General features: G+C 35.2%; 1 protein-coding gene across 1 annotated transcript in view; it reads right to left on the bottom strand.

The window, feature by feature from the left end:
* The window catches only part of Reep3 (receptor accessory protein 3), an 89,156-nt gene that overhangs the window by 39,595 nt on the left and 26,375 nt on the right, over positions 1–23,186 (bottom strand). The window contains exon 2 of the mRNA XM_026393721.2: positions 1,038–1,110. Coding sequence (XP_026249506.2) covers positions 1,038–1,110 — 73 coding nt within the window. The remainder of the gene's footprint in view (positions 1–1,037; positions 1,111–23,186) is intronic.

Below are 23,186 nucleotides of genomic sequence, written 5' to 3'. Positions count from 1 at the left end.
ACTTGATGAGTTGGATGACAAGACTTCTGTTTAAGATTCTTTACAAAGAACTACGGCTATATATGTGAAAGAGTTAAAAAACAGGTACTCAAATTCTTATACATAAGCAGCTCTATTCATAATAGACAAAACAGAACAATTCCAATGTCTGTCAATAGATGAATAAACAAAATGTGTTTTTCATTTATCAATACAATGGGATATTGTTTAGCTACAAAGAAGAATGAAACACTGATACACACTAAGACATGGATGAACCTTGAAAACATATGCTAAGTGAAAGAAGCTAGTCACAAAAGGTCACAGATTATTCAATTTTATTTGTAGGCAACATTCAGAATAAGAAAATTTTCTCTGAAATTTCACTCCATCAAACACGGTAAACCATGCCAGGGATTCATATGGGAGAAAGGCCATTTTCTATTAAACAGTAATGGTTAAGGCTGGGAAAGAGCAGAACTTACAGAAAATGATAAAACAATGAATAAACAACAACAAAAATCAGGAATAGGAAAGAGTAAACTGAAATAAAAAATATTGAGGATTAAAACAAAATCATTATAAATTCAGCACAATTCAAGAAGAAAAAAGATTGCAGTTGTTAGTAGTGATAGAATATCTGCATACTTAAATCAATTAGAAAGTGTTAAAAGGCCTATGAAAGAGGAAAAGAATTTTGCATGGAAAAGAAAGATATTCTTAGTGCACCTATAAATTTACAAGGATAGAAAAGTCACAACCCTCCCCCCAAAAGTCAAACAAACAAACAAAAAAATCCCCAAACCCTTATTATACTGGAATTTACAGACTATATTAAGAACTATCCAATTACTCATCATGGGAACCGCATATTTCTTTAGATGCCAACTAACAGTGAACTATTTTTTAAGATCCACTTTGGAGTTGTTGTCAAAGCTAGTTTTTAATCATTTACATCAGTTTCACCCAACATATTATTCCAGCTGTTTCTAAAAGGACAGTAATTTTGCCAATGCTTTGCATTACTGATAAATTGAGAAATAATCACTCATACTTACATACTCCTTCACGTTTTTTGTTTTCACAGTTTTGTATGAATAATATGCAGGATAAAGCATTCCAAACACCAGTCTAAAAATAAAAAAGGAGAAGACTAATTAAACACAACAATGCTTCTATTTTATTTTATGGTTATGAGAGTCTAATCCAGGGCCTCATCCATGCTAGGCAAGTGCTCTACCAGGGGCTACACCTTCTCCACCCCCTCTACTGGGAGTCAAACCCAGGGGCACTTTACCACTGAGCTAAAACCCCTACCCTTTTTATATTTTATTTCGAGACAGAGTCACTAAGTTTCAGAGGCTGGTCTCCAACTTGACAACCTCCTGTTTCAACTTCCTGAATGGCAGGAACTATAGACATGTGCCAACAAGCCTGTCTGGTTGCAACAACGCTTTTAACAAAAACTAATCAAGAAAACTAACCTAATAGAAAAAAAAAAGTATTTTAGGAAACTTATAACTGTAAATTTGCATGAAGGCAAATATGTGTATAAACTAAATCCACTTAGAAAAGCAAAGTCAAAATATGTTTTTTTAAACAAAAAGATATTTCAATATTTTGGATACCAGTTTTGTGGAATGAAAGATTTATTTTTTTAAAAAAACTGACTTTTAAATCTTGTTTTGCAACACAAAAACATATTCTATGGTCCTTTGAATTACATTTGGGAGATGTAAGAAATCCATGAAAGTAAATTAAAAATTGTTCAATCCTACCAGTCATAACTAACCACATACTATATTTTATCATATGCAAATCCCACTCTATCTGTATATAGTACACCTAAAATATAAACATACATACACACACACACACACACACAGTTTGTGGAGATGAAAACTTGATCATGATACTGGCTTCTAATTATGAAAGAGCTGTGAAACAACACTTGATATATTAATTACCATATACATTAAAATACCTCTATAAGTATTTATAAAAGACCTCAAATCACTAATAGGACTAAATTTAGTGTCACTTATTCAGATCATTAATTCCCTGGTCTAAGAGATATACACAAACAGAATAAATGGATAGATGGATAGAAAAATGTTATGACATAGCTTACAACTGGCATTTTCCTGTAATATAGCATTTTTTTTGTCCTCGAGTATTATTCTTTTTTTGGGCGGGGGTGTAACTGGGGATTAAACTCAGGGGCACTTGAACACTGAGCCACATCCCAGCCCTATTTTGTATTTTATTTATAGATGGGGTCTCACTCAATTGCTTAGCACCTTGCTTTTGCTGAGGCTGGCTTTGAATTTGCAATCCTCCTGCCTCATCCTCTCCAGCCACTAAGATTACAAGTACGCGCCACGGGTGCCCAGGTCATCAGTATTATTCTTAATATCTGCATTGCCTTGTACTTTGAGATTCTCACAATCCGGAGTTTATAGGATTCTGGTTAATCCCCAAGATTTTGCTACTGAACATAATACTGTGAAAAGCATTTTTCTGATCATTGACATTTCATTCCTGGATGTGATATTACTGCTTTAAAAAGTATACATATATTTTACCTACTACTGAAATATCTCCCAGGGAAGCTGTTCTGTTTTACATTCCTATGTTATAAATCAAACGTTTTATTTTTTAAAAAAGAAGGGGCTGGGGATATAGCTCAGCTGGTAGAGTGCTTGCCTTACATGCACAAGGCCCTGGGTTCAATCCCCAGCACCATAAATAAATAAATAAACAAACAAACAAATATTTTTTAAAAAGAAAAAACAAAACAAAACAAAAACAACCAAAGATTTGCCAGCTAAATAAGATAAACAAATTAAAACTGTACCCTCTCCCCCTGTACTGAGGATTGAACCCAGGGCCTTAACACATAGTAGGCAAGTGCTCTATCACTGAGCTAATTCCCAGCCCTTTTTCTTTGAGATTAAGACCTAGACTGGCCTTAATCTTGTGATCCTCCTACCTTAGCCTCCTAAGTAGGTGGGATTATAGGCATGTGCCACCATCACTACCATGCCTGGCCCTTAGAACTGTTTTAATAAGCATTTCTGGATACTATTAAGTTTGAATTTCTTTCAAGTGTATACTAGACTGTTGTTGCAGAGTGATACTTTTTTGTCTATTTTTGGTTTATTCTGTTTTAGAACAAGTTTTACAGAAAAGTTGGGAAGATAGTACAGATAATTCCCGTATACCCCATAGTCAGTTTCCCTTACTACTAACATCATACATTGGTATGGTATATTTGTCATAGCACAGGAACTACAATCCACACTTACATTAGATTTCCTTAGTTTTTACAGAGTAGCCTTTTTCTGAATTGTATAGCAGGAAGTATAGCACCTTACATTTAGATGCCTTAACGTTCCCTTAGCTGTAATTTTCACAAATTTTCCTTATTTCTGATCACTTTGACAGTTTTGAGGAATACTGATCAAGTATATATAGAATTCTTCTCTATTTGAATTTGGTTTTTGTTCGTCTCATGATCAGATGGAGGTATGTGTTTCTGGGAAGGCCACAAAAATCAAGTGTCATTGCTATCACTTTTTGTCAAGGGTACAGTTATAACATAGCTCATCACTGTTACTGTTAACCCGGACCACTTTGCTGAGGCAGTGTTTTGTCAGATTTTGCCACTGTAGAGATACTTTTTCTCCTACTTTCCATACTGTACCCTTTTGAAAGAAGTCACCATGTACAACCCATGTGTTAGTTGGAATTATACTCTACCTCACTGATGGCAGAGTGTCTACATAAGTTATTTGGAATTTTTCTGTACTAGACACTTGTCTATACTCTCTCAGTTATTTGTTTATTCAATATTTATTTATCAGTATGAACTCATTAATATTTATCTTACATGCTGAATTATAATCCAATACCACTTTATTTATTTATTCAATGTGGTGCTGGGGATTGACCCCAGGGCTTCCTGCACGTGAGGCAAACAATCTACCAGTGAGCCACATCCCTAGCCGAGTACCACTTCATTTTGTTGCTCAAAGCATTGGCTATTGGGAAAGCTTTCAGTTAGCTCCTGTGTCCATTTGACATTGTCTATTTTTGTGAGATTTTCTTGAATACTTCATTATTTTCTGGCACAACATGATGCTCTAGGTTCATTTTATATATTCCTTGTCCTATTCCTACAATCAATCATGTCCCCAAAGAGCCCCAGTACTTTTTATTAAGGATGATATTTGAAACCAATATCTGGATGCTAGGTATGCTCACTGCTACTGGAGGGTTGTTGATTCTAGGTCCTTCTTTTGTCTATTTACATGCTAATTTTGTAGATGTTATTATCTATCCATTTTGGTTATGAATTTGCCAAAATGCTAGGGCTACCATTACAAAATATTACACTCCAGGGGACTTAAACAATGGAAATTTGTTTTTTTCACAGTTCTGTAGGCTAGAAGCCCAAGATCAAGGTGCTAGTAGGTTTTGTGTCTTCTAAGGACTCTTTCTTTGGCTCACGGTCTTCTAGCTCTGTCCTCACACAGTTGCCTCTTAAATCTGTGTGTTTTAATTTCTTCTTATAAGGATACAATCATATTGGATTAAGACCTATTTCAAATATGCCATTTTAACTTAACCACCTCTTTGAAGACCCAAATCAGACACTTTCTGAAGTACAGGGAGTTAAAACTTCCACACATGAATGAGGAACAGGGGTTATGACACCAACACATGAATTTCAGGAGGACACACATCAGCATATAACATATATAGTATATTTGTAACCCTTCATATTGAATAAATATTTGTATTTATTCATATGATAAAGTCTTTCTTACACTGAATAAATACTTAAATCTCTATTTTTAGTTCATTTATAGGATTTACTTGAGGAAGGTGAGGGCAGTAAATTTCTAGTGACTTCCTTATCATTTGGTTTATGGCTTGTGTCACCAGGTCAGAGGAGGAATACTAAGTCCTCGGTTGCAGATTTTATCCTTAGCAACTAGAAGCCCATCACTAACAATTCTGCCTTACCTAACAAGACTACCCTGGAAATGCCACAGAGGCACCAACTCCCACTCTCTGTCAATAGAAATTTTAGCTGTGCCACAGAGCTCAGGACTTTTCAGTTAAACTTTATGCCTGGTCCCCGCCTCCCACACACAGCCCAGAAATGTTTCAGTTTAGGCTTTATAAGAAAATAACTACCCAAGGTCTAAACAAGAACTCGGTTCCCAGGGCAACTCTGTTTGTCCTCACGGTTGATGTTAGGTATAATCCCATAAGTAAGCCATTGGAGTTCTATTTTATATTTTCAAGTTCATAATTTCAATCCAGTTTGTGTTTCTCTTGAGAACATGGGCACAACTCAAGGTATTATCTTCCATATTCTCATATAATCTAGTGCCACCAGATTTAAATGCAACATGAGATGCTTCTTTCTATCATTCTTTTGTAAAGGTCTTTGTCTCCAGCTTCCCATGGCAGATAAATCCATCTAATCTGCAACTTAGTCTTGTTGGTTCTTCCTTGGTCAGAGTACATGCGTCCATCCTTCCTGCTTTATTTTCAATCTTGTGGCCAATACTTATTTTCACTTGGGCTCATGCCATCTCATCTGACTCACTGGATACTTTCCAGCCCAGTCCTGTGTCCACTGTCAGATCAGTCTTTTTAATACACCTGCAGCCAAGCCTTGCCCGAAGACTTCAGTGGCTGGCTGCCTCACTTGCTTGCTGACCAGCCCATGTGGGGGCTCATCAAAACATAATTTGAAGAGCACTGCTGTATATACACCATCTGCTCCAACACGGTTCCTTCATTATGCCTGCTGCATTTCTACTTCAGTCCTGTAGTATATGCTTTTTGCCTGGAATGGCTCCCTCCCTATCTTTTCCCCTCTCCTTTCTTTCTTTTTCTTCTTTTAAATTCCTGCTTAATTAAATCAGATATTTTCCCTTAAGATCCAATTTTCCTGCAAAAACCATCTATATTACTTTTATTTAGAATTTTAGAGGAATTTCTCAGGATTAGTCATTTTGCATTTAGTATATTCTATTTTAGATTGTTTGACTTTTTTAAGTATATAACTAGCTTCCACCATAGATAATTTTCTTAAATATTCTAAGGATTTGGTGCTAGTTGATAATATGCACATTGGTGTTTGCCCTTATTTCTTAACCTCTGTACTGAATAAAATAATCTGAACAAACAGAATATTTCTAACACTTCTTTCCTGTAATAATAGAAAACAATAATTTATAGCATTTGGAACATGGCAAAGATTAAATGTCTTAATGAAAAGTAGGACAATTTTTCAGGACCATTCCTATTTGTATTATTTTCTAGAGTTTTTCTTTTTGGTTTATTTTCTTTAACAGTGGGGTCTATTGGAGATGTTTGCAGCCTGGGAGGTCGGGCATAAAGCCAAAGCATGAGCACATGGATAAAATAAAATAAAGTGAATTTTAGCAGGCCACCTACAAAATAAACTCAGGGTTTATAAAGGGAATGTTTGCTACAAATAAAAATCACCTATAAATTTGAATACTTTTTCAGTTACAGAGGAAGGAAGAAATAGTTACTCATTTCCTGTTCATCTTTTTTCCAATTAGAGAGAGAACTTTGCCAAAATACTTAAGATACCCTTCACTCCCACTAAGGTGAAACTGCCTTTTGAAATGTATGAACACTGGCTATGTTAAAAAAAATCTATATTATTTTTAAATTGAAAAAAAATGTAAAGGAAATGAAATAGTGGGAAATGGTCCTTACATTTTTCATATATGGAAAATATTTAAAATAGCTTTTTCTAGACAGATGTTCTATCACAATCTATCTTTTAACCAAAATTATTTTGGAGAATTATGGTATGTTAAAAGTCAAGTCTTCCAAATAACTAATAGGAGGGTTCTGAATACTACATGTAATTATGTCATCAAATCATAAAAGGTATCAGAATCCCTTTGATCCCCAGCTCTGCAAAGAAAAAAAAAAGCTATCAATCATTTCATGAAACACTGATTAAAACTTCTTTCTCTAATTTAGACCCTAAAAACATCTTGCTATGAATGATTAGAAGATTCAGGAAAGTACATAACAATATAAAAATCACCAGTTTTTCTGACACTAAGTGAATCATCTTTTCCTTTTGTTAAAGGGCTTTCCCAATGTTTTCACAAGTCTGATCCATTAGACTCCCAATTGCTTTAAAAAACCATAAAAATCATTGATAGTTTAATAATGAAACTGATGAAAACAGGTTACAAAGCACTAATACTAAGATTCTAACTTTTTAAAAATAAATCTATTATTTTTATTATCATTCCTTTTAAAAACTTACAATGAAAAAATAAAACATAGAAATAGTGTTAGTATAATGAATCACCATATACCTATCATCTAGTTTTAAGAATTATTAACAGTGAGCTACTCTTTTTCATTTTTTTCTGTATCTTTAGAAAACATTATTAATATGTTTTAGAAGCATAATTTGAACATAATTTAAAACATAATTAACACCTTAGGGCACAGAGAGACTTTTATCCTGGCCTTTCACTCAATGCTACATTATAAGCATTTTCTTACACCTTTAAACATTCTTTAGTAACATAATTTAATACATGGGATAGAATTCCCTTATGTGAATGAAAATCATTCAAATCACTTCCTACATGTCGTATTTTAACCAGTGCTATGATGAACATTCTTTGATTAATCATAGCAGCAATTACTTATTAACACTTTATAAGAGGTACAATGTTAGGCACTTTACATGCATTACTTCATTAATTCACACAATAACACCTGGAAATGGGTGTTATTTTGCTATTTTACAGATATAAAAACTGGATCTTAAAGAAGCTAGGAAACTAAACTAGGATCATACAATTTGCAAGTTTGGTGGCTGGATTCAAAGCCAGGCGTGTGCACTTGACTTACAATCTCTGTTTCTTTCTTTCTTTTTTTTTTTTTTTAAAGAGAGAGAGAAAATGGAAAATGAACAATATGTTACTGAATGATCAATGGGTTACAGAAGACATAAAGGAGGAGATAAAAAAATTCTTAGAGACAAAAGACAATACAGACACAACATACCGGAATCTATGGGACACAATGAAAGCAGTTTTAAGAGGGAAATTCATTTCTTGGAGTTCTTTCCTCAAAAAAAGGAAAAACCAACAAATAAATGAACTCACACTACACCTCAAAAACCTAGAAAAGGAAGAGCAAAACAACAGCAAATGTAGTAGAAGACAAGAAATAATTAAAATTAGAGCAGAAATCAACGAAATTGAAACAAAAAAAAAACCATTGAAAAAATTGATAAAACTAAAAGTTGGTTCTTTGAAAAAATAAATAATATCGACAGGCCCTTAGCTATGCTGAAGAAGAGAGAGAACTCAAATTACTAACATACGGGATGAAAAAGGCAATATCACAACAGACACTACAGAAATACAGAAGATAATTAGAAAGTATTTTGAAACCCTATATTCCAATAAAATAGAAGATAGTGAAGATATTGATAAATTTCTTAAGTCATACGATCTGCCCAGATTGAGTCAGGAAGACACACACAATTTAAACAGACCAATAACAAAGGAAGAAATAGAAGAAGCCATCAAAAGACTACCAACCAAAAAAAGCCCTGGACCGGATGGGTATACAGCGAAGTTCTACAAAACCTTCAAAGAAGAATTAATACCAATACTTTTCAAGCTATTTCAAGAAATAGAAAAAGAAGGAGCTCTTCCAAATTCATTCTATGAGGCCAACATCACCCTGATCCCAAAACCAGACAAAGACACTTCAAAGAAAGAAAACTACAGACCAATATCTCTAATGAACTTGGATGCAAAAATTCTCAATAAAATCCTGGCGAATCGAATACAGAAGCATATCAAAAAAATTGTGCACCATGATCAAGTAGGATTCATCCCTGGGATGCAAGGCTGGTTCAATATACGGAAATCAATAAATGCTATTCACCACATCAATAGACTTAAAGACAAGAACCATATGATCATCTCGATAGATGCAGGAAAAGCATTTGACAAAGTACAGCATCCCTTTATGTTCAAAACACTAGAAAAACTAGGGATAAAAGGAACTTACCTCAACATTGTAAAAGCTATATATGCTAAACCTCAGGCATCCATCCGAAATGGAGAAAAACTGAAGGCATTCCCTCTAAAATCTGGAACAAGACAGGGATGCCCTCTATCACCACTTCTATTCAATTTAGTTCTTGAAATACTAGCCAGAGCAATTAGACAGACAAAAGAAATTAAAGGCATAAAAAATAGGAAAAGAAGAACTTTAATTATCACTATTTTCGGATGACATGATAATATATTTAACAGACCCAAAAGGGTCTACAAAGAAACTGCTAGAGTTAATAAATGAATTCAGCAAAGTGGCAGGATATAAAATCAACACGCATAAATCAAAGGCATTCCTGTATATCAGCAACAAAACTTCTGAAATGGAAATGAGGAAAACCACTTCATTCACAATATCCTCAAAGAAAATAAGATACTTGGGAATCAACCTAACAAAAGAGGTGAAAGATTTATACAATGAAAACTACAGAACCCTAAAGAGAGAGATAGAAGAAGATCTTGGAAGATGGAAAAATATAAACTGTTCATGGATAGGCAGAACTAACATCATCAAAATGGCGATATTACCCAAAGTTCTCTATAGGTTTAATGCAATGCCAATCAAAATCCCAATGGCATTTCTTGTAGAAATAGATAAAGCAATCATGAAATTCATATGGAAAAACAAAAGACCCAGAATAGCAAAAGCAATTCTAAGCAGGAAGTGTGAATCTGGAGGTATAGCGATACCAGAGTTCAAACTGTACTACAAAGCAATAGTAACAAAAACAGCGTGGTACTGGTACCAAAACAGGCAGGTGGACCAATGGTACAGAATAGAGGACACAGAAACCAATCCATAAAATTACAACTTTCTTATATTTGATAAAGGGGCTAAAAACATGCAATGGAGGAAGGATAGCATCTTCAACAAATGGTGCTGGGAAAATTGGAAATCCATATGCAACAAAATGAAACTGAATCCCTTTCTCTCGCCATGCACAAAAGTTAACTCAAAATGGATCAAGGAGATATCAAATCAGAGACACTGTGTCTGATAGAAGAAAAAGTTGGCTACAATCTACATACTGTGGGGTTGGTCTCCAAATTCCTTAATAGGACGCCCATAGCCCAAGAGTTAATAACAAGAATAAACAAATGGGACTTACTTAAACTAAAAAGTTTTTTCTCAGCAAGAGAAACAATAAGAGAGGTAAATAGAGAGCCTACATCCTGGGAACAAATTTTTACCCCTCACACTTCAGATAGAGCCCTAATATCCAGAATATACAAAGAACTCAAAAAATTAAACAATAAGATAACAAATAACCCAATCAACAAATGGGCCAAGGACCTGAACAGACACTTCACAGAGGAGGACATACAATCAGTCAACAAGTACATGAAAAAATGCTCACCATCTCTAGCAGTCAGAGAAATGCAAATCAAAACCACCCTAAGATACCATCTCACTCCAGTAAGATTGGCAGCCATTTTGAAGTCAAACAACAATAAGTGTTGGCGAGGATGTGGGGAAAAGGGTACACTTGTATACTGCTGGTGGGACTGCTAATTGGTGAGGCCAATTTGGAAAGCAGTATGGAGATTCCTGGGAAAGCTGGGAATGGATCCACCATTTGACCCAGCTATCGCTCTTCTCGGACTATTCCCTGAGGATCTTAAAAGAGCATACTATAGGGATACTGCCACATCAATGATCATAGCGGCACAATTCACAATAGCTAGACTGTGGAACCAACCTAGATGCCCTTCAATAGATGAATGGATAAAAAAAATGTGGCATCTATACACAATGGAGTATTACGCAGCACTAAAAAATGATAATCATAGAATTTGCAGGGAAATGGATGGCATTAGAGCAGATTATGCTAAGCGAAGCTAGCCAATCCTTAAAAAACAAATGCCAAATGTCTTCTTTGATATAAAGAGAGCAACTAAGGACAGAACAGAGAGGAAGAGCATGAGGAAAAGATTAACATTAAACAAAGACGAGTGGGGGGAGAGAAAGGGAGAGAGAAGGGAAAGCATATGGAAATGGTAGGAGACCCTCAATGTTACACAAAATTACATATAAGAGGTTGTGAGGGGAAAGGGGGAGGGAAACAAGGGAGAGAATTGAATAACAGCAGAGGAGGTAGAGAGGGAAGATGGGAGGGGAGGGGAGGGGGGATAGTAGGGGATAGGAAAGGTAGCAGAATACAACAGTCACTAATATGCCATTATGTAAAAATGTGAGTGTGTAACCCATGTGATTCTGCAATTTGTATTTGGGGTAAAAATGGGAGTTCATAACCACTTGAGTCAAATGTATGAAAGATGATATATCATGAGCTTTGCAATGTTTCGAACAACCAATAAAAAAAAAAAAAAAAAGAATCACTTCATTCCTGGTGATTGTCACAGGGCTCCAAGAAACAGAATCTTGAATAGTGTCACAGTCCCCTAAATTGAAAGATGTTGTATTTTAATAAACTTCTGAACAGGGAGTCAGAAAAAAATACATATAAGTGTGTGTATATGCTTGATCCCTACCTGAGAAAGCTTTGTAAAATAATAAAACCCAAATTATTAAAGTAAAAAAAAGAATTTTTTTTAAAGAGAGAGAGAGAGAGAGAGAGAGAGAGAGAGAGAGAGAATTTTAATATTTATTTTTTAGTTTTTGGCGGACATAACATCTTTGTTTATATGTGTTGCTGAGGATCGAACCCGGGCCGCACGCATGCCAGGTGAGCGTGCTACCGCTTGAGCCACATCCCCAGCCCTCTGTTTATTTGTTAATGACGTTTTTCTAAAAGTGAAATCACTGGGTTAAATGGACTGAAATTTTGATATACATAGTAGGATAGAAAAAAAAGATGAATGTATATATATAATATATTATATATACATATGTGTATATGTCCAAATTGCTAATTAGAAAGAAATAACAATGTATATTCTTATCAGGAATACATGAAAATACCCATTTTAAAGGACCATTTTCAAAAGTGGATTAAAAAAAAACGTTTATAGATGTAAAGCAGAAGAGATAGCAGCCATCGGGCATTCTTCTTCTTCTTCTTCTTTTTTTTTTTTTTTAAAAAAAAGAGGACTGTGGGCTGGGGTTGTGGCTCAAGCGGTAGCACGCTCGCCTGGCGTGGTTGTGGCCCGGGTTCGATCCTCAGTACCACATACAAACAAAGATGTTGCGTCTGCAGAAAACTAAAATGTAAATAAAATATTTAAAAAAAAAAAAGAGGACTGTGTTTCTAAAGTAGTAAAATATGGTTTAGAACAATAATGCCATGTGTCAATTACTCCTAAAAGAAAAAAAAAGCTCAATAAATATTAGTAAATGATGTGAACATTTAATTTTGGAACTACTTACACCTAAAATTTTGACATTGTGAATTCTCTCTCTAGTGTATAAAAGAATGCAAATCATAGCTTGTTAAAATTAAATGCAACAACTATTTGACCAGAGTAATTCCATATCATGTACAATCAAAAGAATGGGAAGTTATACTCTATGTATGTATAAAATGTCAAAAGACACTCTAATGTCATGTAAAAAGAAGAAATAAAAAATAAAAATAAAATAAACGGAACAGTTTATTGCTGGTAACAATCTAGATATTATGTTCATGTAGGAATTAATGGGTAAATTCTCCTTATTTCTCTGCTTTCAGAATCATGCCTCTCCCAAAAAAAGATCAATTATGGTGCTCCATTAGATTAAAGGACTAAAACTAACTCAATTAGAGAATAAATAAAATGGGAGAGAAAGTATTAAATAAACAAAATAAATTATAGGATCAAAAAACATAATGATGGAGAGCTGGGGTTATAGCTCAGAGGTAGAGTGCTCACGTAGCATGTGTGAGGCACTGGGTTGGATCCTCAGCATCACATAAAAATAAATAAAACAAAGTCCGCAACAATTAAAAACATACTAAAAAATCACAATGATGGAAGAAGGATGTCTTAGGTTAGGATGAGTTAGTCAGAATTAACACAGTCTCAAAAATCCACACAATATACAACATTTCAGGCTTTTATCACATAGTATAAACTCCATTTGTAATCCAGGTTATACTAGATAAGTATAATTTCATAAGGTATCCTGGAGTGGGGATGGACAATGGGCAGAAGTTCCTCTGCTATATCCTTTCCTGTGATGAAGATGGTAGCTACAAGTCATTCTCTGCATTCAGTTCTGCTGACCCTGATCTCAGAGCCCTTGTCAATAAACACAGCAACATATCCTCACCAACAAAGAACAGAAACTCAGTAGACTTGCCATAATCTTTTGCTGTCTTTACTCTAAATTTTATTCCTCTAGGTGGTGTCATCCTAACTTTTGGAGCTTGATCTTCTTTGGGGGGAAAAGTGATGTTACATTCTTTTTTTTTTTTTTTTTTAATTTTGAGAGAGAGAGAGAGAGAGAGAGAGAGAGAGAGAGAGAGAGAGAGAGAGGAGAGGAGAGAGAGAGGAGAGAGAGAGAATTTTTAATATTTATTTTTTAGTTTTCGGCGGACACAACATCTTTGTTGGTATGTGGTGCTGAGGATCGAACCTGGGCCGCACGCATGCCAGGCGAGCGCGCTACCGCTTGAGCCACATCCCCAGCCCCTGATATTACATTCTTTTTTTGAAGTATATTTTAAGAAACTACTATATAAAACCTATAAATACTAAGTGCTAAGTAAGGGTAGCATCTATTTATTAGTTATGGTCTTTCTATATGAAATTTCATGTATGAAATTTACTTTGGAATTCAGTACTACAGTACAATGCCTTCCCTCCCTCCCTCCCTTCCTTCCTTCCTTCCTCCTTTTCTATCTTTTTTTGAGAAAATGATGCTCCTCTTTACATTGGATAAGAATTATATTATTTCTTTTTTTTTCTGTTGGTGCTATTTTTCATCGATTGCCAGCAAACACAGTCAAATCTCTAGTTCAACTGTAGCCTATAATTGTTACATTTATATTTATACTTATCAGATTTTGCTTTTCTTTGCTTGCTATTTTCTTCTAGTCTCAATTCTCTTATTTTTATTTTCACACATACATTTGGTAAAAAGATTTTTCAAATCACTTGAAAGAACCTGAGAGAACAAAAATAGGTAGGACTCAGTGCAATTAAGCATCAAATTCAGCTACAAGGTGTCAGGCAATCATGAAAAAATAATTCAGTTTGTATAGCTATATTTGGGAACGACCAGTGGTTCCCCAACCAAAAATCAGCTGGAAGCTGGGCGTAGTGGCACAAGCTTGTGGCTCGGGAGGCTGAGGCAAGAGGATCTTGAATTCAAAGCCAGCCTCAGCAACTTAGTGAAACCTTGTCTCTAAATAAAATACAAAAGAGAGCTGGGGATGTGGCTTAGTGGTTAAGTGGCCCTGGGTTCAATCCCTGGTACCAAAAAAAAATAAAAAAATAAAAAATTAACTGGAGAGCTTCTTTAAGACAGAATAAAGTAAAAAATGCAAAGTAAAAGTTCTTAATTTGAAACAATCTATTTACTTAAAGGTAAGCAGAGAAAATTTCTTGGATATCCTTACAGTAAAATAATTTATACATATAAAATATACTAACAATAAAGACAGTAAATACTAAAAAACATCATTTTCTGATTATTTTACTTCTAATTATTTGAGTACATTCTACTATGCTCTGGAAAGTATGAGCATTTTGTCAATCTGTATGGGGAAAAACACTAAGTGTACATCTCTTTTCAGTGAGGTCACACTGGCAGCTTAAAATAGGCCATTTAGTGAGATCACACTGGTAGTTTGAAATGGGCCATTGTAGGGGGCATTTTACATCATGGGAATTAGCTAATGATATAAATCAGTCCTCTCTCCCCCAGCTGGTAAGCATTACCAGCATGCCATTGCCTACATGTGTTTTAGCCAAGGAAAACTGGAACATCTTTCTTTCAGGACAGTGGAATACTACACGTAGGGTACTCAAAGAATTCAGTGAAATAAAAAAGGCGGCCCATTATGACAACTAAGTTTAAAAATGGCTGCATACCAAGATTAAGAAACAGAAAAAGGCAAAAATCTCCGTCCTTTACCAAAATTCACTCCAATTCTGTTTGAATATCACTTTTCTAGCATTAACACAGATTATAGTGAATTTTAAACAATCACAATCTTAATCTTCATAAGAAATTCTAGAAATAGTTTATTTTGTAACAGTAGTTTTCTAAGTTTTTTCAAAGTAATTCCCCCTCCCCCAAGAAAAAAATTTTCTTAGGAATCTCACAAATAAGAGATGAATAAAATTAACAGGTGCCTCAGGCCACTTAATTTCATTGATTATTGAGTTCTCTGAGAAAAATACTTAAGAAAAGCATACCCATTAAATGTTTGAAAAAAGCATCCCCTGTAAGTGTTTTAATAGTTTCCAAAGCTGTCTGCATAAGAATCAACAGTGAATGAGAATCTTTATAAGTAAGCTCCAACAATTTGAATTTCTAAATTCTGCATCATCAACAAAACTATGGTGTGACAATATTATGTTTACTTTGGTTTTGGATGAAAACTGATTGTGATTAAGCAATATGCTTTCTGTATGATAAGCTGGCATCAGTCTAACTGGAATTAATTATTAATTAATTAATTAATTAAGTGGTGCTGGAGATTGAACACCCAGGGCCTTGGGCATTTGAGGGAAGCATTCTACCAACTGAGCAATATCCCCAGCCCTGAACTTTTAAAAGTAATGTGAATGTGACTTTAGGTTATCCCAACTTTTGCCAAATTCTATCCTTTACTCAGATATTAAAATGAATATAAGAGATCACTATAAAAGAAAGTAGAGTTACGTGAACTAAAACAACTTAGTGAATCCTGAACATAATTAATTTGTGCTTACTTAACACCAAATAATTACCAGTGGTACAGTCTAGTGATAACAAACCTGTGCATATTCCTCCTCTTATAAATTTCCCAAAGATCATTCTACCACTGTTTAAATAGCCAACTGGGTAGCAAAAGTTCATGCATAATCACTGCCAAAATAATGTGTAACTTTTGCCTTATGCACATTTTATGAAAAACACTTTGTTGCTAAAAATCTCTACTAGTTGAGAATTAGTATTTAGTAAAACAATGGTTAAGTGGATATAACCTTAAAGAAAAATATGAAAATTACATAAGGAAGCAAAGGTCAAACCCATGGAAAAAAAAAAAAAAAACAACCTTGCAAATCCTGAACTCTGGAACCAAATATACAAGTTTAAAACTGCTAAAACTGCAAAGGAGAAAAGAAAACAGTAAGCATTCCTTTGAAAGACCTTATACATGATTTTAATAATAGTCATCAAGAGCTATGAAGCTTGGAATTTTCATGTTTTTACATCTAAACTTCTAATTTTATTCCAGAGCTTTTAATTTCTACTCCAAAAGAAAGCTAAAGATAAAACTAGAGGGGGGAAAAAAGCAAACCACATTAAATCAGACTCTGACTTCCTCATCCCCTGGTTTTCTCTTCCCTAGCCACACCCCCATTTCTACCACAAAGGCCTACTGCGTGGTAAACCTCAACCAAATAAAAATGTTCCTTTTTTTTTTTTTTTTTTTTTTAAAAAAAAGAGTGAACTTGGTACAGAATAATACACTGTAGAACCAGGGGTTACAAACCCTTGAAGCATTCAACTAACTTAGTCTCCTGTGGGCAGAGTTCCACAGCAGGGCACACATAGCTTAAAGAAAATGCTGGTCCCTGGTCAACAGCATCCCACTTTGCTGCCATTTTCCCCTTCTGACAGTCATTATGAATAAAAAATTCATACTTGGAATGGAAGTTACTACTCTATTTCTACAAATGATAGAAATAAGTCTCGGAGATATTAAGGATTTTAGGAACTATGTGCCCAACAAGTATTGAAGCCAAAACATAATAAACATAGAGCTTCTAATTTCAAGACCTTTGTTCTTTCTTCTCTACCAAAAAATAAAACCCAAATAAGAAAGCTGTGCTTCATACTCACACTAGATCCTCAACATTAGTAGTTGAATGAAGTTAATAATCAGAAGTTATCTAAGTAATTTTAATCGTAATCCACTAAGATGCTAGTATCATATATAAAGAGATCTGAGACCCATTTTTTTTTTAACCGTGTACTAAGTCTACATGTAGGAATGTCCATATCTTCAATCAACATTCATCACATTCTCCAATTCCTATCAAACTGGTTAGGCAGCTGTACTTGAAGGGGTTAAGGATTACTCATAGCATCTGAGCAACTCCTGACTCCTGAGCAACTCTTAAATCAGAGGAACCGTTTGCTTTATTTAGCTCCTTAACCATAGGATTTGTAAAACCTAAACTTACTGTTAGCCCCTTCGACTTAAAGATAACTTGAGAGTTCAGTTGTAATCTAAGGTTTTAAAAAGTAGCTTCTGGTAAAGGAAAATCACACACAAGAAAATCCTGAAAAAGTTGAGAAAATTTCCTCTCCTAAAATACATTCCTCTATGCAAATAAAAAGATGAGTCAGGAAAACAGGGATTCTATCCTGTTTTGTGGAGTTCATTCAGTACTTCATGACCGGGAAGTGAGCTTTCCTAAATTGAACTCAGGTCTAAAATTTATGCCAACTCTTCACATAAAACATTCATACCCAAAATGCTATCTAAGCTACTATTAGCTACAGTCACTTCAAAAATGAGCAATAGATGGGCTGGGAATGTAGCTCAGTTGGTAGAAGGCCCTGGGTTCAATCCCCAGCACTGACCCCCCCCCAAAAAAAAGAACAATAGAACTCTTTACAAGGCGCTATCCAATCTGAAGTGAATTTAATATTTTGCTTCCAAAGAACTTTTAATTTTCTAGTGGACAAAAACAGAAATCACAGATGGCATACTACATGCAAGGAACTATTTCTTCTATCACACATATACACGAACTTGCTATTGCTTTATTTTTTTTCCCCCTCTTCTCTTTGTGGTATGGGGAAATCAAACCTAGGGCTTCAAACTTGCTGGGCAAGTGCCCACCCTATGAGCTACATCCCCAGCCCTTCTTTTTAATTAAAATGAAATTTGTGATGATTTGGAAACCAAAAAGTTCTTTTTTTCTTTTTTCTTTTTTTTTTTTTTTTTTTTGAGAGAGAGAGAGAGAGAGAGAGAATTTTAATATTTATTATTATTTTTTTTTTTTAGTTTTTGGCGGACACAATACCTTGGTTTGTATGTGGTGCTGAGGATGGAACCTGGGCCGCACACATGCCAGGCAAGCGCGCTACTGCTTGAGCCACATCCCCAGCCCAACTTTTCACATTTCTTAAACCACTTCCTTCATTTCTTTTATTCAAAGGATACTAACACCTCGAGTATCTCCAACTCAGTAATTTTTCCCATGCCACTCCCTACAGCTAGAACAATCTCCCTCTTCATATTGAGAGCTCTGCCTCCTCTCATAGGCACACTGCATGTCTTTCATGAATGGGCTTGAAAGGTTTGGTAGCCTTATTTTGCAGGACAAAAAACAATAACGAAAATTATATTACCAAAACAATAACCAGAATCTAACAAACGTTGTAAAAGCTTTTAAAAATATTCTCCACATTTTCTTGAGATGGTCCCTCAACAGAAGGAATGTCTAAGTGCTTTCTTACTACATGAAAATCAGAAGTGGAAATTTATTTCTATCATGGACAACTGAATATAGAAAAAGAAACAAACATGCCATAAGAACTACACCACCATCTAATTTAATTCTGACATCAGTGATTACAGCATAAAGTCAGCATGCTGGCTGGTTGGCACTACCAAGGCCTTTGTCTCTGAGGGAACACCATTCATTATTTCATGAAAGGTGCTTCTGGATGACTCCACCATCACTCTTGAGAAATAGTAGTCTCCACCAGTCACTTGGCTACCTTCCTCCCCCTGCCTAAAGAAACACAGAAAAATAATTACAGAGAGGGCAGTAGATCTATTAATTAAAAAGAAGTGCCAAAATTCTTCCTCATGAGGTCCTGCTCTATGGTAGGATGGTAGGGAGACTAAAGAGAATTGGCAATTAAATTCAGTGTTTCTTGATTGGATTCTGTATTAAAAACAATGAAAATACATAATGCAATATTGGGACAATGTGGGTATTCTGAATACTAACTGTCCCTCAGTGTTAATATTTATCAGTGTTCTTAGGTGATATCAATGTTCTACCTTAGTAAGAGAATGCCTTGTTTAGGAAATAGAATAATTAGAACTAAAATATCACACTGTCTATTACTTCTTTAAAATAACATTTTATCTTTGGCATAATTTGAGATTTACAGAAAAATTGTATAGATAATACACACAGGGACTCCCTGACACCCCATACCCGGTTTTCCCTATTACTAAAATTTTACACTGGTAGCTGGGTTTGGTGGTGCAGACTTGTAAACCCAGCTATTTGGAAGGCTGAGGCAGGAGGACTACAAGTTCAAGGCCAGTCTGGGCAACACAGCAAGATCCTGTTTCAAAAATCTGAAAAGGGCTGGGGATGTTGCTCAGTGGTAAAGTGCTTACCTAGGATGTGTGAGGAGAACTTAGGTGCCACCCCCAATACTCCCCTTGCCACACAAAAAAACCCCACTGTGTTTTTGAATTGTTACATTTATCACAATTAATGAACCAAAAAATAATACATTACTATTAACTAAAGTCCGTACATTAAATTTTGGTGGTTTTTAAAAAAAATTTTGTTATTGTTGTCAATGGATCTTTATTTTTATTTATTTGTATGTGGTGCTGAGAATTGAACCCAGTGCCTCACACATGCTAGGCAAGCGCTCTACCATTGAGCTATAACCCCACCCTAGATTTTCTTATTTTTTTATATAGTTTGTTTCTGTTCCAGGATCCCATCTGGGAATCCATCCATTTACCACATTATATTTATTTAATCAACATGTCTCCCAGGCTCTTCAGCAAGTTTCTCTAACTCTCTTATTTTTGATAACTTTGACAGCTGTGAGGTGTGCTAGTTGAGCATTCTTTTTTTCATTTGTGAACTTATTAAAACTTTAATATAATGTTAAAGGTCTTATGACTTAAGTCATTTTCACTATAATAACAATAATAAACTCATCACAGGGGATCTGAGTTTGACCTCTGGATGCAGAATTAAAATGTTGATATATAAGATGTAATGACAGGTAGAAGCTTAGGTTATTCATTAAAAAAATTAAATTAATTTATTTTAATTAGGTATATATGATAGTAGAATGCATTTTGATTCATTGTACACAATTTCAGCACAACTTTTCATTTCTTTGGTTGTACATGATATAGTGTTTCACCATACATGTACCTAGGGTGATGATGTCCATCTCATTCCTCCATCTTTCCTGCCCCCATGTACCCTCCCTCCCCTCCCTTCCCTTTGCCCAATCAAAGCTCCTCCATTTTTCCCATGCCTCCCTCTTCCCCATATGGATCAGCATCTACTTATCAGAGAACATTCAGCCTTTGGTTTTTTGGGATTAGCTTACTTTGCCAATTTAACATGACTAGTTAAACATTCTTTAGAATTCTAATCATTTAAGATTTGTCTGATGCTCTTCTCCTGGTTTCCCTCTGAACATGGGTTTCTGGGAGGCACACAACAAAGATGATATGCCATTTTTATCACATATCAATGGTACACACTATCAACCTAACTTGTTTTCAATAATGTTAACTCTGATCACCTGTCTGAAGTAGCATATGTCAGGTAGTTACCAGCGTCCTCTAGCAGTCACTATGTCCCGCCTATACTTAAAAAGTGGGGAATCAGGCTATTCTTCCTTGAGAGTGGAGTATCTATATAAATTATCTGGAGATTTGCCCATTCTCATCTATTCTATTTATATTAGCATGGACTCAGGACATATTTATTTTATACTTTGGCCAATATAATACTGCTTTATGTTGATGCTCAAAATTGTTCCAGATTTGGATATTGGGATCTCTTTTAGTTGGCTCCTGTGTCCCTGAGATATTCCTCTATCATTTTGTTTTGATCACTTCTTCACTTTCTGGCATCACAAGATGTTCCAGGCTCATCTTGTATATTTTCTGGCCCATTCCTAGAATTAGCCGTTTCTCTAAGGTGCCCTAGTTCCTGTTAATGGAGAATGATATCTGAAACCAAGGCCTAGGATATTGCCTGATCTTGTTGCTACTGGATTGTTAAGGATTCAAGGTTACTTCTGTTTCTTCTAAGTATTCGCCAACATTTTTGTAGAATATTGTCACCTTTTGATTTATTAATTTTTGCTAAAATGCACATATCACTCTATATTTTTGAACCTTTTTATTAAATAATTATTTGAATTTCTATTAAATAAGCCTCTCTTATGCCAAGAGCAAAGTTCTATTTCTTTCTATACTTTTAGTTCACTTGTAGTTTGTTTATTTTATGCTGGGGTGGGCAGTTTGACACTGATGACTTTCTTTTTTAAAACATTTTTTTAATTTATTTTTTTACCTTATGAATTATTTTTATTTTTTTAGTCATACATGACAGTAGAATGTATTTTGACATATAATACATACATGAAATGTACATACATCAATCATATTGTCTATTCTATTCTGCTGCCCTTCCTATCCTCCCTACTCCTCCCCTCCTCTCCCATCCTTTCTCTCTATCCAATCTAATGTGACACACTTTTTTTTTCTCATCACAACATCATATATGTATTCTGTATAACAATGAGGTTCTCCTTCCATCTTCCGTGAAACTCTCTTTCTCCCTCTTTTTCCGTCCTACCTCTCTTCCCTATTTAGTGGTAGTGTTCCTCTCATGTTCTTCCTCTCTATCCCATTTTGATTCACCCCCCCCTTATATCAGAGAAGACATTCAGCATTTGTTTTTTAGGGATTGGATAACTTCACTTAGCATAATCTGCTCTAATGCCATCCATTTGCCTGCAAATGCTATGATCTTGTTATTTTTTTAGTGCTGAGTAATATTCCATTGTGTATAAATGCCACATTTTTTTAATCCATTCATCTATTGAAGGGCATCTAGGTTGGTTCCACATTCTAGCTATTGTGAATTGTGCTGCTATAAACATTGATGTGGCTGGGTCCCTGTAGTATGCTCTTTTTAGGTCTTTTGGGTATAGTCCGAGAAGGGGAATAGCTGGGTCAAATGGTGGTTCCATTCCCAGCTTTCCAAATTGGCTGCACCAATTTGCAGTCCCACCAGCAATGTATGAGTGTACCTCCCCAGCCCCCGTCCTCACCAGGATGTTGTTTGACTTCATAATGGCTGCCATTCTTATTGGAGTGAGATGGTATCTTGGAGTAGTTTTAATTTGCATTTCTCTGATTGCCAGAGATGGTGAGCATTTTTTCATGTATTTGTTGATTGATTGTATATCCTCTTCTGAGAAGTTTCTGTTCAAGTCCTTGGCCCATTTGTTGATTGGGTTATTTGCTTTTTTGTTGTTTAACTTTTTGAGTTCTTTGTATACTCTAGAGATTAGAGCTCTATCTGATGTTTGAGGGGAAAAAATTGTTCCTAGGATGTAGGCTCCCTATTCGCCTCACATATTATTTCTCTTACTGAGAAAAAACTTTTTAATTTGAATTCATCCCATTTGTTGATTCTTGGTTTTAACTCTTGTGCTATATGTAGACACTGATGACTTTCTTATTCCTCACATTCTTATCCTTCCTTAACCCTGATTGAGTTTGTGGTTTGTGTCACTAGGTCGGAGGAGGAATACTAAGTCCTCGGTTGCAGATTTTATCCTTAGCAACTAGAAGCCCATCACTAACAATTCTGCCTTACTTAACAAGACTACCCTGGAAATGCCACTTTGCCAGAAGCACCAACTCCCACTCTCTGTCAATAGGAATTTTAGCTGTGCCACAGAGCTCAGGACTTTTCAGTTAAACTTTATGCCTGGTCCCCCCCTCCCACACACAGCCCAGAAATGTTTCAGTTTAGGCTTTATAAGAAAATAACTACCCCAGGCCTAAACAAGAACTCGGTTCCCAGGGCAACTCTGTTTGTCCTCACGGTTGATGTTAGGTATAATCCCTAGGTATAATAAGTAAGCCATCAGAGTTCTATTTTACATTTTCAAGTTCATAATTTCAATCCAGTTTG

The sequence above is a fragment of the Urocitellus parryii genome, chromosome 5, assembly GCF_045843805.1.
Source record: "Urocitellus parryii isolate mUroPar1 chromosome 5, mUroPar1.hap1, whole genome shotgun sequence".
NCBI classification, from domain to species: Eukaryota; Metazoa; Chordata; class Mammalia; order Rodentia; family Sciuridae; genus Urocitellus; species Urocitellus parryii.
This window is presented reverse-complemented; position numbering and strand designations above follow the sequence as displayed.